Source organism: Equus asinus, chromosome 13, assembly GCF_041296235.1.
Source record: "Equus asinus isolate D_3611 breed Donkey chromosome 13, EquAss-T2T_v2, whole genome shotgun sequence".
In the NCBI taxonomy this organism is placed as follows: Eukaryota; Metazoa; Chordata; class Mammalia; order Perissodactyla; family Equidae; genus Equus; species Equus asinus.
In genome coordinates this window covers 40,789,627-40,803,816 of record NC_091802.1, presented here as the reverse complement: position 1 = coordinate 40,803,816, position 14,190 = coordinate 40,789,627, and the positions used below count along the sequence as shown (strand labels likewise).

Genomic DNA, 14,190 nt, shown 5'->3' with positions numbered 1-14,190 from the left:
GTTGCTGAAAGACTCAATTCCAGGGAAAAATCCTCTGTCCTAGGCATATCAGGACAACTGGTCACCCAGGACCAAAACTGACTGATGCTTCCTTAGTCCCAGGGAACTGCCTCTGCTTCAACCCACCTGCTTTAGTCCTGCTTTGCCATATGGAAGAGATTGTGCCAACATCCTCCACCCAAGTGTCTTTGATAGCACTGGGATACACACATGGGTAGGGTGCTACAGAGAGAGATGCCTGTGGTTGTCTTGATTCAGGATTTGTGGGTAAACAGACTCAGCACGGATTCAGTTCCTCACTGTGAACATATCAGCATCATGCCCCTCCCCAGGGACACTTCCCAATCTGCATACACCCAAGGGACAAAGCTGGGGAGGGACAACTGCTCTGACTCCCCAGGTCAGCAGGAAATATATCACATGATCAGATTGTGATGGAAGCAGGAATGATGCTGATGATGTGACTGCCTTCCTTGGATCTGAAAAAGATTTATATGAGTTATTTTCAATTAGGAAACAGATTCAACACTTAATTTCTAAAGATTCATGACATTTAGGGAACAACTTCCTCCATGACAACTCCCCCAGTGACTCTGGAAGACAACGTAAACAACAACAAGCAAAGTCCTGCTCATTGGTCCAAATTTGGGGGGTCAGTGTATAAAAGCCCCAGAAAAGAAGGAGTCGTCAGATTCTTGAAAACTCACCTCTGAACAGGAGCCCACCCTCCACCCCTGACACCATGACCCACTCCTGCTGCTCCCCTTGCTGCCAGCCTACCTGCTGCAGGACCACCTGCTGCCAGCCCACCTGCAGTGGGTCCAGCTGTTGTGAGTCCAGCTGCTGCCAGCCCTGCTGCCCCCAAACTCGCTGTCAAGTCACCTGCTGCAGGACCACCTGCTACCAACCAGCTTGTGTGACCAGCTGCCACCCTTCCTGCTGCAGCGCTCCCTGCTGCCAGCCCACCTGCTCTGAGCCCAGCTGCGGTGGTCAAACCTGCAGTGGGTCCAGCTGCTGCCAGCCTTGCTGCCCCCAAACTCGCTGTCAAGTCACCTGCTGCAAGACCACCTGCTACCAACCAACCTGTGTGACCAGCTGCTGCCGCCCTTCCTGCTGCAGCGCTCCTTTCTGCCAGCCCACCTGCTCTGAGTCCAGCTGCTGTGGACAAACCTGCAGTCAGTCCAGCTGCTGCCAGCCTTGCTGCCCCTCAACTTGCTGTCAGACCATCTGCTGCCAGCCAGCTTGCTCTGGACCCGTGTACTGCCGGAGAACCTGCTACCACCCCACCTGCGTCTGCCTGCCTTGTTGCCAAGCCCAGAGCTGCGGATCCAGCTGCTGCCAGCCTTCCTGCTGCTGATCACCCCACCAAAGAACCACCGTCTGCACAAACCAATCTTTTTATGGCCTTGCCATTCCTAGGACACATTTACTGCCCAAGGTTGCTGAAAGCCAGCATGCTATCACTAAATTTCTGTTACTCATCTGACTGTTGAAAAGCTTGTGAACAAGCTTGATGGAGTGCAGAGGACTTCCCCCAATTCTCCTCCTCCTGGTGTCTGTGGACCATGTGCCAGATCCTTGCATCCTCCATCCGGAGTCATGATCTGCTTTGACCTGAAGTCAGAATCTTTACCCTCTTCCTCTAAGTAACTTAGAAAAACAAATCCCCACAACTTTCACATGGATTTCTGCAATTGTTGAATAATCTTCAGAATCATGTTTTTCTTTTCAATGTACTCATGGCTCTTGTACCCTGCTTTCTTCTTTTCGTGATCACTTCAGTCTCTCTAGATGGAGGGGGTCTTACCTATATTTCATAATAAATCCTGTACCTTTATTCACCCTCACTTGTGTTTTGTTTCATTGTACAGCATTCCTGACATAAGGACCTATATACATAGTGCATATCATATGCTTTATCCATTCTGAGCCTCATAACAACGTCCCTCAAGTTATAGTCTCCATTTTTCAGATGAGAAAATTTCACTGTGTAACATTACGTAGCTGAAAATGGACGTACTCAGAGAAAGACTAGGTCTTCTGCTTCTGCTCAACGGCACTTACATTTACATATCAAGACAAGTAGAGATGAAAGTAGGACTGAGCACCAGCAAGATGTGCTCTTGGGTTTCTTCTTTAACGGTGGAAGAAGTAGTCTTTCATATATGCAGATAACTTTTGTGTTTACAAAGTTCTCCCCAAATCAGTGTCCCACATCTCAGCGAGCAGCAGCTGAGTTTCAGGCAGAGGAGCAATGGCTGCGTTTAAGGGCTCTCATGAATGCAGAGAAACTTCCTTTGTCTCAGGCTCTGATCAACCCCTCATGCAATTCGTCTGCATCAGATAATTTTGAGCATCCATTGTGTCCTCACGAGAGAAAGGCTCATTTATCGGGACTTGTTCTTTGGTATCATGTAAATCAAATTCTCGTAGAGCTTCCTTCTCCCGAGTAAGTTTTTAGAGCAAAAAGGAATTAGGTAATTCCCTGCAAAACATAGACTCTGTATTGTGCTCACCGCCCCAACTTGCTTCAGTGTGATGTGGTGAGTTTTAATGAGGGATGTTATCATATTAAGGGCTCAACATCTGTCTCTGCTACTGACTAACTGCACATCCAGCAGAGGCAACCGTGGTGGTTCCATGCAAAACCTCTATCCCTGCCACCAGGGCTGCTTTGCTCGTGGGCTATTGTGCAAGTACTACAGCGCCTGAGGAGGGAGACAGGATGAGTTGCCCAAACTCCTAGTTGTCCAGTGCCTTGTAACTGGTGGATACCCTCTGGGCATCGTTGATTTGGGACACAGAGAGGGAACACATTCTGTCCACACACTTAGTTCTATCTACATGATTCTTCTCCCAATCTCTGTGCCTCTAACCTTTCCATCTTGCTGCTTTCAGGTCTCAGACCAATCAACCAACTTTTCCACCACTTGCCAATAGCCCATGAACATCATTTCCTCAGTCCACTTTTCTTCCAAACCAAATATATAACCATGTGTACTGCTCCCAGTTCTTTTTGCGGGGAGTATTTCCGCTTTCCTCTGCCTTTTCAGACCAGAAGTTGCTAACCCGTTGTAAAAGTTCTGTATGGGTCATGACAGCTGCTTGTGGGGCTATCAATTGATAAAGTTTAAGATATTCCATGATAATATACCATATTCCATTAGGTTTCTGCAGGAATCAAGTGTAGTTGTAATGAAATCACTTCTCCTTTAGTCATTTAGATCAGCACTAAACTCTGGATGTGTTATAGCTTCTTGTGAGTACCTTGGTCTGGCGGTTTAACTTGTAAATTTGAGGTATCATTTAAGTTAAGTCAGGGATACAGGTGTAAACAAAAGAGGCAAATCCCAGATAATTGAGGAAATTCTGTGAGATAAAGACACGTAAGCTAAAGGAAATCAAATCAGAATTTTCAGGAAAAAGAGAAGAAAGTAGGAAGAAGAAAAGAAGAAGGAAGAATGCACGATTCAAATGGTAATTCTTCCCATCCATTCCCCATGTTGGAAAGTTTAGTAATTCAGCAAAGAATTCCAGATGTATCCTCTGGGAAGATCACACTCTCTGTCACATCTAGTGTGTTAAGTAACCCAAAGCACCTTAATATCTCTTAAGAAGATGGCTGTTATCAAAACTTCTTATTTTTCTCCTAGAGCTGTAATAGCCCTTGTACTGCTGGGTGCCTTCACTATTCCCTTTACTATTCAGTTTTTCATCTGAAGATCCAGGTTCCCTCCATTTGGGAACCAACCGAATGCCCATCTTGACTTTGAATCATGCATCCTTCCTTCTCCTTTTCTTTTCTTTTTCCTCAAAGTTCTGATTTTGATTTCCTTTAGTTTATGTGTCTTTATCTCATAGAATTTGGGAAATTGTTCTTTCCTTTTTTGGCCTAAAGATTATGATTGGATCAAAGGTTACAGGCTTATTGCATGGTTAACTTCAATTCTCAGGACTCTACAAATTTATCTTCCTTTAACAATGTCCAGATCAGGAGACCAAATTGCCTCAAAGTTTGGTAGCCCAGAAAGCATGGCCTGAGGTTGTGAGCTTTGCAAGGGTGATTCTTAACTCAAGTTTCTGTTGCGATGAACGAAATGATAACAGGATGCCAAATCCATGACACCAAAGAACAGGTTCCTCCAGACAAGGGTAGGGCCAGGAATACCAATGACCCTCACATTGCTTGTTGGTGACAAATTGCACCAGTGGTGGACTAGAACCCAGAGAAGGTATAAGGGCTCCCTTTGTTGACTAAAACTCTTAAAGGCAGTCACTATTGGTCATAAAGTTGGGAAGAATATTTGAGAAGAGCTTTGTAGGCAGAAAAGGCTTCTGTATATGAAAGATATAATTATTTCCATCATCAGAGAAGCAACTCAAAATGCACACTTTCTCTGTGCCCAATAACCAATGTTACCTCTACTTGCAAAAGAAGTGTATAAAGTGCCCTCAACCTGGAACCAAAAGACTGGTGCATACGACCTGCTTCTGTCAGCTACCAGTTGTATGGCAAACCATTTTTTGATCATTAAAATGAGAATGATAAAGGAATGCTAATCTTTGCTCCACCTAACTTGTGGGGTCATTGTGAGACTCGAATGAGATAATAAATAAAAAATGAAACTTGAAAGCAAGGCTTCATAAAGGAAGTACTATAAACAAACAGACAAATAAAACACATACGATAGGAGAACACAGATTTCCTTAGAAAAGAACAAGTGGAAAGACAATTCGAGTGATTGTGAAGAGTCGAGTCACCTGGCAGAAGTTACTAAATTTAATGGGTATATCTAAAAAGACGATCAATACCAATCATTGTGGAGAGTTAAATATGCAGTCATAAGAATCTGTTTAACTGCCATAGACGCAAAAGGTGATGATCATTTTGCTGAGCCTGAGACTGTGAATCCGTGTCAAATTCAGATGGAGCTGACGAGCATTTGCTGCAATGATCAGAAGGAAATGAAGAAGAAGAAAATCAAAGTGAAGTAGACTGCATCCTCTCGGTAGACTCATAAGCCTTGTAGAAAAGGATGACAACCAAGCTCAGTGGCAGCATGTTGTTTCTCAGCAGAGCTTAGGGAGCAAGTTTCTCCCAGGAAGAGTAACTTTGGCAAAATGGTCTAGGAAATATGTCTCTAGTGGGTGGTGGGTCTGCAGCAAGTGGATTAGCAGCAGGAAGGCTGGCAGCAACTGGGCACACAGCAAGGGCTGCAGCAGCAGCTGGGCTGGCAGCAGGTGGTCTGACAGTAGCCAGGGAGGCAGCAAGGGTGGCAGCAGCTGGATCCGCAGCTCTGGGCTTGGCACCATGGTCAATACTAAAGGCTAACTCTGCATCAGAGTCCTGCCACAATCAGAATGTCTGATAATTTCTCTTTAAACATGATAAATAGCAAGAAAATAAGCCAAGACATGGTAACGACAGCTCCTCAGCAGGGCATAAACAGGATTTGAGAGAAGGATTTAAGAATCTCACTCTCCTGGAAACCCACCCGGGACCTCCACCCCCTCACACCACGGCCAGCTCTCGTTGTAGCTCCCTCTGCTCTGAGCAGGGCAGTGGCCAAGGCCTCTGCCAGGAGACCTGCTGCCGCCCAGCTGCTGCCAGACCACCTGCCGCAGGAAGACCTGATGCCGCCTCAGCTGCTGTGCGTCCCCCTGCTGCTGCGCTAGCTGCCGCATTTCTAGCTGCTGCCACCCCTTCTGCTACAGTTCCAGCTGCTGCCATCCATTCTGGGGCCGAACACCTCCAGCTGTCACAGCTGCTGCCACCCTCCAGTCTGCGGTGGATCCCCTTGTTGTTGAACTTCATTCCTCACCCCCAGCCCTGAGTCAACCACCGTGAGTCCAGCATCAGCCTTGTTCTCACTTCCTTTGTCCATGTCAACTGGCCTTGCTCCGATGTGTCACTGCTTATTCATCCCATCAGTCATGACGCACAGCAACCGCTTAAAAAGCAACAATTTAAACTAAATACAACTGCTTAAAAAGCAACAATTTAAACTAAATACAACTGCTTAAAAAGCAACAATTTAAACTAAATACCACACAAAAACACTAAGTTCTATGGCTATTACCTTGGCGTTCAGTCAGATGGCCAAATGTCTACACTACTTTGTGGGCACAGGTTCCAATTCCTATGATTGCTGTGCATGGCTTGGCCTTCCCAATGGATTTGTCATAAAATAGCTATGTCTTGACAATTACTTACTCTCTTTGTATCTGAAACATTTGTGGCCCTTAATTATTTTTTAGTGTTGATTATGAACTGGAGATAAGTTTGTGTTTCCGTCATGCAAACAAAGAAAACTGATTTTGTGTAGGATCAAAGCCTACATCAGAGCAAATGCCAAATAATTAGTTTTGTCTCAAATCAGATTGCCCCCCATGGCTGCCATCAAGTTAACTGAGAGAAAACAAGAACGCCCTCTTTCCTATAATTGAGTTATGGATCACCTAGCAAGGTCCTTGTGCTATTGGGCTCTGAGAAGCACATAAGTTGATGGAGACCTGGTTCCCATCCCTCAGGTAACCGACAGTGAAATCTTGGATTTAATAGGAAGATAGATGTCAGATAGAGTATATTGATAATATTGGTGAGAAAAAGGAATCATTTTATTGGAAGAGGGTAATATATAAGGATTGATTACTGGAAATTGTGTCATGTGAAAATTCAGGGGAAGGTTTACAGCTCACAGACACACAAGACAAGACAAAGTGAAGGAGAGGATCAGATGAAAGCAGAGTATTCATGTTCTTACAAAGATAATTGTTATATACAAAGTACCAAAAAGCATGATACTCACTTGCAGGAGCAGGGGACTCTCCTAGCTGTCTCTTTGCCTTCAGACAGAGAAGCAACCATCTCTACACAAAAAAATCACCATAGAACTGGGGCCCAATTAGATCGGAATCCTAAGCCTACAGTGCCTGGACTTGTCTTGACTGGAATAGTGACATCTCGTTGATGTGTTAATCATGTCTTCATTATATTAACTTTCCGGTTGTCATAAGCACTTTGAGCTACATTGGAACTAAGTGCAAAATACTATTATGAATGCAAGGAAAAATGATAAAACCACAGTTGTAGCAGGAGAGACTTTAACAACAACCATTTCAACATGGTCATTAGAAAGAGAAAATAAAGAAGGATATAGAGGATTTGAGTAGGACCATTGTCAATTTAGGTTTAATTTATATTTATATGCTCTCTTATGTTTAACAAATTGTTTCCATAATTTTCATATACACCCAGAAGATTCACAAAACATACAGGCTACAAAGAAAATCTTAATACCAGAAATAACATAAGTCTTTTTCTCTTACCAAAATGCGGTGAAATTAGACTCAATAACTGGAAAACAGCAGAAACAAACATGTTCTTGTGGCTTTCCTTCCTTCCCTATTTCTCTCCTTCCTGAATAATTCAGACTAGAAGGCAAGGTGGTGTCTGTATTGGATACGGATGGCCTGTTTTTCCTTAAAAGTGTACTTAATTTTTTTTATGGAAATAATTCTAAAGTTAGAGAACTTGTGAGAGTAGTGAAGAGAGCGTTCATTTCAGGACGAAATGATGCTCCATCACCACTAAACACCTTTTCTCCTACGTCAAGGACATTCTCCTCCATGACCACAATACAATTCAGTCTGACTTTTCTCTTACAAAGAATGCTGCAAACAACATCTTGAATTTATGTCCCGGAGCACATGGATAAGTGTACCTGTTGAATACATTTCCAGAAGTGAAATTGCTCAATCAAAGGTAATGCACATTTAAAAATCCTATAAAAACTGTTAAATTAGGCTATAAAGAAATTGGTCCAATTTAGACTCCTGCCATCTGTGTATGAGAATGTCTGCTTCCATAGAACCTCAGCAACTTGTTAAAACTTTCAAAGTAAAAATTTTATATTTGTCATTCTAAACTATTCACTGTTGTATCTCCAAAGCATAGGGCAGGACCTGGCACACAGTAGGTGTTCTATAGACGATTTGATAATTGGATAAACTGGTCAAATAAAACGTTTTAAATTGTAAGTGAGACAGAACATATTTCAATAGCTTAAAAGCCATTTGTATTTCTTTTTCAGTGAAATGACTATTTGGTTGTTGGCCTTTTTTCTTACTGAGTTATAAGAGATATTCATGCATTCAGGAAATCAGCTCTTTTCTCTTATATTAGTTAAGATATTTATTATTTATTCCCAGTTGGCTCTTAAGCTTTTCGGTTTTGTTTGAGGCTTAAAAAACCAGGTAGGCATTTAAATGTTTCTGTTGTACAATTTTTCAGTCTTTACCTTTATTGCTATTGACTCTTCACTTCAAATGTTTCAAGAAAAATTCTTCCAAGTGTTCTGGTGTGCTCACGCCTTGTGTTTCTCAAGAGTCTTTAGAAAACAGACACACTGTCCCAGTTGAGGGCTGGTGTGAGAAAAAACATTAAAGACAATACCTAGAGTGTTGAGTTCCAAATGATGTGTCACATGGCAACCAAACTAGTGAGGAAGCTGAGGACTCCTTGAAATTAGATGATACACAGAAGGAAGAAGACAAGAGTGACTCAGGAGGAATGACTGGATTGGAAGCACCCTACCTCAGAGGAAGGAAAAAATGCATTCTATCCAACTGTATATAGATTCCCTACAGTTAACTAATTTGCTAATTGCCTATCTATTAAGATAAACAATAACAAAGAAATAGCCCTCAACCTGGTGACAGCAGCCCCTCAGCTGGGTATAAAAGCGGACATGGGATAAGGAGTCTCCCACATTTGGGAAACTCACTCTCCTGGAAACCCAGCCAGAACCTCCACCCTCTGACACCATGGTCAGCTCCTGTTGTGGCTCTGTCTGCTCTGACCAGGGCTGTGGCCTGGAGACCTGTTGCCGCCCCAGCTGCTGCCAGACCACCTGCTGCCGCCCCAGCTGTGGAGTGTCCAGCTGCCTGCGCCCAGTCTGCTGCCAGACCACCTGCCGCCCCAGCTGTGGAGTGTCCAGCTGCCTGCGCCCAGTCTGCTGCCAGACCACCTGCCGCCCCAGCTGTGGTGTGTCCAGCTGCTACCACCCAGTCCGCTGCCAGACCATCTGCTGCCGCACAACTTGCTGTCGCTCCCGCTGCGGTGCATCCTCTTTTTGAATTCATATCTGACTAGCAACCATGAGCGAGCCGCCACCACCTCAGCATGAAAGTGTCGTTCGTGTTAACTTTTCCATGTTTTAAATGACCACCAACCTTGTCATCCTGTGATACCACTAAGCCACTGAAGAAAGGGCGCCCGTCTACACTCAATACCACTCCTGTCTCCCTCAGTCTCTTCCCTGTGCTCAGCCCTCAGCTGCGTGATGAAGTTGGACTGAACCCCTGAGCCTCTGCAGCTATGCTTGCCTTGACCTTCACAATTACATGTTAACTATTTCTCAATAATAATATTATATTGATACCATACATTCTTGCATCCTTCTTCAATTATTTCTGAGAGTTGATGGCCAGTTTTCTTTCTAGCATTCCTTCTCTCAAGATGAAGAGAAGCATGGGTTTCTGTGTCCAGGAAAGAAAACTGACTTTTCAAATATTACCTAATACTGGTATTCTACAAAGGATTTCAGATTGTTTTAAAATAAAATAACCCACCTTACTTAACAAGCAATAGTTTTCTTCTCCAGTCAATAAAACCATGTATCCCCTGTCTTGGAAAATGGTCATATAGAAGGAATAATAGTTATAAATAAAATGAGTTAAGCCAGTAAATTTAGGGAACAAGTGCGGGTCACAAACCCATGAGATAAAGAGGAGGAAGGGGAGACTGGAAAGTATTTACATTCTTGTGATGACAAGAGGGAGATGAGTCAAGAAATCAGTTTCCATTGACCTAATGTGGCCGAGAGGAAACCTCGCTGGCCCTCCTCAACCTCCTTCATGTTCATGACACTGTACTAAAAAGGTCATAAGCAAATGAGGAGGCTATGGGGTTGTGGGGGCCCCACGTGGACAAGTCAAGCCCCCCCCCCCCCCCCCCCCGCCCCAGGAAGGTCTGGGGAGGAGCTGAGGAAGGAGCTGAGAGAGGGGCAAGGATGAGGTCCTCAGGGAGAGGACTTAGGTTGCACTTGAAAGCTGTGCCCTGAGCCTGCACTCTTGGAATATTCTTACATACCACAGGTCTCTGGAACCTCAGGAGACTTGGTCACACTCAGGTCAACAGACCAAATGTCTCCTGCAGCCACATTGCTTCACTTGCCCTGTCTGAATCCACCTCCACATGAAAAGAGGACACTTGAGTCAGGGCAAAATAAATGAATTAATAGAATAAAACAATTATTAGAAGAAAGGGACCAAGAAAACATTATAGACATTCTAAACTGAGGAAATCGTATTCTTTTCAGCAATGATCATAATTACGAAGGATGATAAGTTATGGGTAAGAGTGCAGTGAGCAGCAATGCCCCACATTTCAAGCTGAAGCACAGATGCTGTAAAAGCCACTGAGAGTGATTAGTGAGCCATGCAGCTTGTGGGGAGGACAGGAGGAAGCTGAGGCTAGAAATACTGGCCAATTTCTAATTTTGATGGGCTTGGTTGTTGTGGTAAGGCAATTATACTGATAGCTGTCAGAATTCGTGTAAGTTGGGCAAAGCACATTGTCAAGCATCTTCTCCGCTCTGGCTCCACTCAGCTCAAGTTGCAGTGTTTCCATCGGCCTCTTACCACGATGGGGGGCTTCAGACTCATGGTCTCCCCCAAGGCAATATGATGCTAAGGTGGCCATCTGACTGTCTCAGCTCTGTTCTTCAGCAACTACCTTTCCTTTTGGAAATACAGCTTAATCACTACTTCCTGGGTCTTTAAGGGAACTTCCATTTCATAACCTAAAAATATCAATAGGCCCAAGAGTTGAGGATATTAGTTCTAACCAAAGTTTAATTGGAAAGGAAAAAACATTCAAAAATTAAACATCACTTCCAGATATCATTAGAAAAATATGGCATAAATAAAATCATACATTTAGAATCAGTTATTTATTGCTAGTCATTTATTTTAAAACAGTCACTGCTCTCGTTAAGATTCTCATTGCAGCATTCCTCTCCTGGTAACGCATGTGAGAATGTGCACACATGCCTGTTTCAAGAACAAGGACTGAGAAATCTGGTAAAGCAAACTCAGCACATTTGTGGTTTTGTTGTTTTATCTCTGTTTTATAACAAATAAAAATATCACCTCCCCCAGAGAAAATCTTCTGTTTTATTTTTATTTTAATACTATTACTGCATATGCCAATTGCATCAATCAAGATCCAGAACATTTCCATCACCGCAAAGATCTCTGTGTCATCCTTTGATAGTCACAACCATTTCCCTCCCCCTCCCACCTCCTCTTTCACCCCTAGCAGCTTCTGATCTGTTCTCCATTTCTATACTTTTGCCATTTCAAGAATTTCATGTAATGGAAACATACAGTATGTAACATTTTGGCGTCATCATTTTTCACTCAACATAATTTTCTCTTGAGTCATTCAGGTTTTTGAGTATAAAAATAGTTCATTCTCCTTAAATGCTGAGAAATATTCCATAGTATGAATGTACCGCAGTTTGTTTAAGCATTCACCCTGTCAGGGAGGGGAAATTCCTCCCTCTACCCTTCCTGAGTTCTTATGCCTGGACTAATAATAAACTTGACATAGGATCAGATTAACAGGAGAAAAACCAATTTAATAAGTATGTATGGGAGATCATTAAAAAATGATCCTCAGAGAGTGAACAAAACAGGCAGTGTATGTATCTTTGTACATAAAGAGATAATAAATTTGTGAAGATTTGACAAGACAAAGAAACTTAGGTTTAGGGTGTATAATTAGTGAGGAATTTAAGCGGAGTTTGGGTTTGAGGTAATAAATTAGTAAAGATAACAAGGTTTGTTTACACTGGCCTCTTGGTCCTGAAGTCCTCAGCTCCCTTGATAAAAATGTCTCTGTCTGCTGGTGGGGGATGGTATCTTTCACACGAGGGATTTATCTCTTGCTTTCAGGGGGAACAGAGAGAGGAAGATCAAAACTTTAAGTCTAAACGAGAAACTTTAATTCAAAATAATTAATATGCCGTTGTGGGATATTTGGGGGCAGCCTGCCCTGGACCCCAACAACCCTCTGAAGGACATCTGGGTTGTTCCCATTCTGTGGCTCTCATAAATAAAATTGCTAACAACATTTGTGAACAGGTAATTGTCTCAACAAAAGTCTTCATTTCTTGCTATGAAAATAGGAGTGGAATTTCTGGGTCATACGGTAGTTTCATGTTTAGTTTTTTAAAGAACCGCCAAACTATTTTCTTGACTACTTTTATCCTTTTACCCTTCCCATCAGCATTATACAAGCGATGCAATTTCTCCACATCCTCACCAGCATTTGGGGTTGCCTATTTTTTATTTTGGCTACTGTGATGGGTGTGTGGTGATCTCTCCTTGTGGCTTTAATTTGTACCCCCCAATGGCTATCAACACTGGACATCTTTTCCCGTGTTTCTTTGTATCTACATATCTTCTTCAGTGGAATGTCTCTTCATGTCTTTTGCCCAAGCTCTAACTGGACTGTTGGTTTTTTTTTTTTACTGTTGAGTTTGAGAGATCTTTATATATTCTAGATACTAATTCTTTGTCAGATATGTGATTTGCAAATGTTTTCTCCCATTCTGTAGATTGTCTTTTCGTCCTCTTAACAGTGTTTTGTGCAGAGGAAAAGTTTTAATTTTGGTGAAGTTCAATTTATCAATTTTTCCTTTCAGAGTTTGTACTTTTGGTGTCAATAGTAAGAACTCGTTGCCTCCTCCAGGATCCCAAAGGTGTTCTCCTATGCTTTCTTCTAAAAGTTTTACTTTTTATATTAAGTTTGGGACATATTTAGAGTGAATTTTCTTAGGAGGTGTGAGACTCAGGTTGAGGTTTTTCTCCCCCCCCCCCTTTTTTTTTGCCTACAGATATCCACTTGCTCCTTTGTCAAAAAATCAGTTGGGCATGTTTGTGCGAGTCTGAGTTATCATTGTTTTTAACTGAAGATTGTATCCCTTTGATACTTAGATAACGAATGTATTTTTATTTAATTTCTAGAGAGCTTTATTAAGATTTAATTCCCAATCCATTGAATTCACCCATTTAGAATATAAATTCAATTTTTCAAGAATCTTGATAGGGTTGTGCCACTCTCACCACATCTAATTTTAGAATACTTTTGTCTCCCTGGAAAGAAGGAAATGTCATACCCATTTAGTGGTCACACTCCATGCCCCCATTCTTCACCCCAGCTGTAGGCAAACCCTGATCTACTTTCTGTCTTTCTAGATTTGCCTTCCTGGACAGTCCTATATGTAGAATCATACAGTAAATGGTCTTTGTGACTGAGTTCTTTCACTTAGTATCCTGTTTCAGGGTTCATCGACATTGTAGCATGTGTTAATACTTCATTCCTTTTTATTGACTAATAATATCCCATTGTATGGATATACTACATTTTGTTTATCTAGTCATCAGTTGTTGGACATTTGGGCTGTTTCCACTTTTTGGCTATTATGAATAATGCTACTATGAATATTTGTGTACAGCTTTTTGTGTGGACAAATATTTTCATTTCTCCTGAGTATGTATCCAGGAGTGGAATTGTGGGGTCTGTGCATGGTACTCTAGGGTTAATTTCTGAGAAATTGCTAAACTATTTTCCAATGCAGTGCACCACTTTATAATCCCACCAGCAATGTATAACGGCTCCAACTTTTGCACATGCTCACCAACACAAATTATTATCTGTCTCTTAAGTTACAGCCATTCTAGTGGGTATAAAGTGGTACCATATTGTGGTTTTGATTTGCATTTCCCTAATGACTAATGACATTGAGCATCTTTTTCATGGTCTTATAAGACATTTGTGTATCATCTTTGGACAGGTGTCTATTCAAATTTGCTCTCCATTTTTAATTGGCTTATTTTTTATTGTTATTACTTAATTGTTTATTATTATTTTTTGTTTGTTATTTATTGTTTGTTTGTTATAATTAATGTTTGTTATTAATTGTTTTTTATTGAGTTGTAAGAATTCTTTATATACCCTGGATACAAGTCCATTCTCCTATATCCTTTACATAAGTGGTTAAGCTGTAGGGCTTACAATATATACCTTGATTTAACAGAATGTACTTCATATTTATCCTG

At 42.0% G+C, this 14,190-nt stretch overlaps 2 protein-coding genes across 2 annotated transcripts; both read left to right on the top strand.

The window, feature by feature from the left end:
• Nucleotides 1-708: 708 nt before the first annotated feature.
• LOC106826399 (keratin-associated protein 9-1-like) lies at nucleotides 709-1,841 on the top strand. Its single transcript, XM_014833727.3, has one exon. It carries the CDS (start codon nucleotides 743-745, stop codon nucleotides 1,355-1,357), a length of 615 nt encoding a protein of 204 aa, XP_014689213.3. The 5' UTR covers nucleotides 709-742; the 3' UTR covers nucleotides 1,358-1,841.
• A 6,943-nt stretch (nucleotides 1,842-8,784) lies between these two features.
• LOC106826406 (keratin-associated protein 4-1) lies at nucleotides 8,785-9,447 on the top strand. The gene has a single exon (XM_014833733.3). It carries the CDS (start codon nucleotides 8,827-8,829, stop codon nucleotides 9,136-9,138), a length of 312 nt encoding a protein of 103 aa, XP_014689219.3. The 5' UTR covers nucleotides 8,785-8,826; the 3' UTR covers nucleotides 9,139-9,447.
• The last annotated feature ends 4,743 nt before the right edge of the window (nucleotides 9,448-14,190 follow it).

What these genes read in the sequence shown, in the direction of transcription:
- LOC106826406 (XM_014833733.3), top strand. Translation starts at nt 8,827, where the DNA reads ATGGTCAGCTCCTGTTGTGGCTCTGTCTGCTCTGACCAGGGCTGTGGC.
- LOC106826399 (XM_014833727.3), top strand. Translation starts at nt 743, where the DNA reads ATGACCCACTCCTGCTGCTCCCCTTGCTGCCAGCCTACCTGCTGCAGG.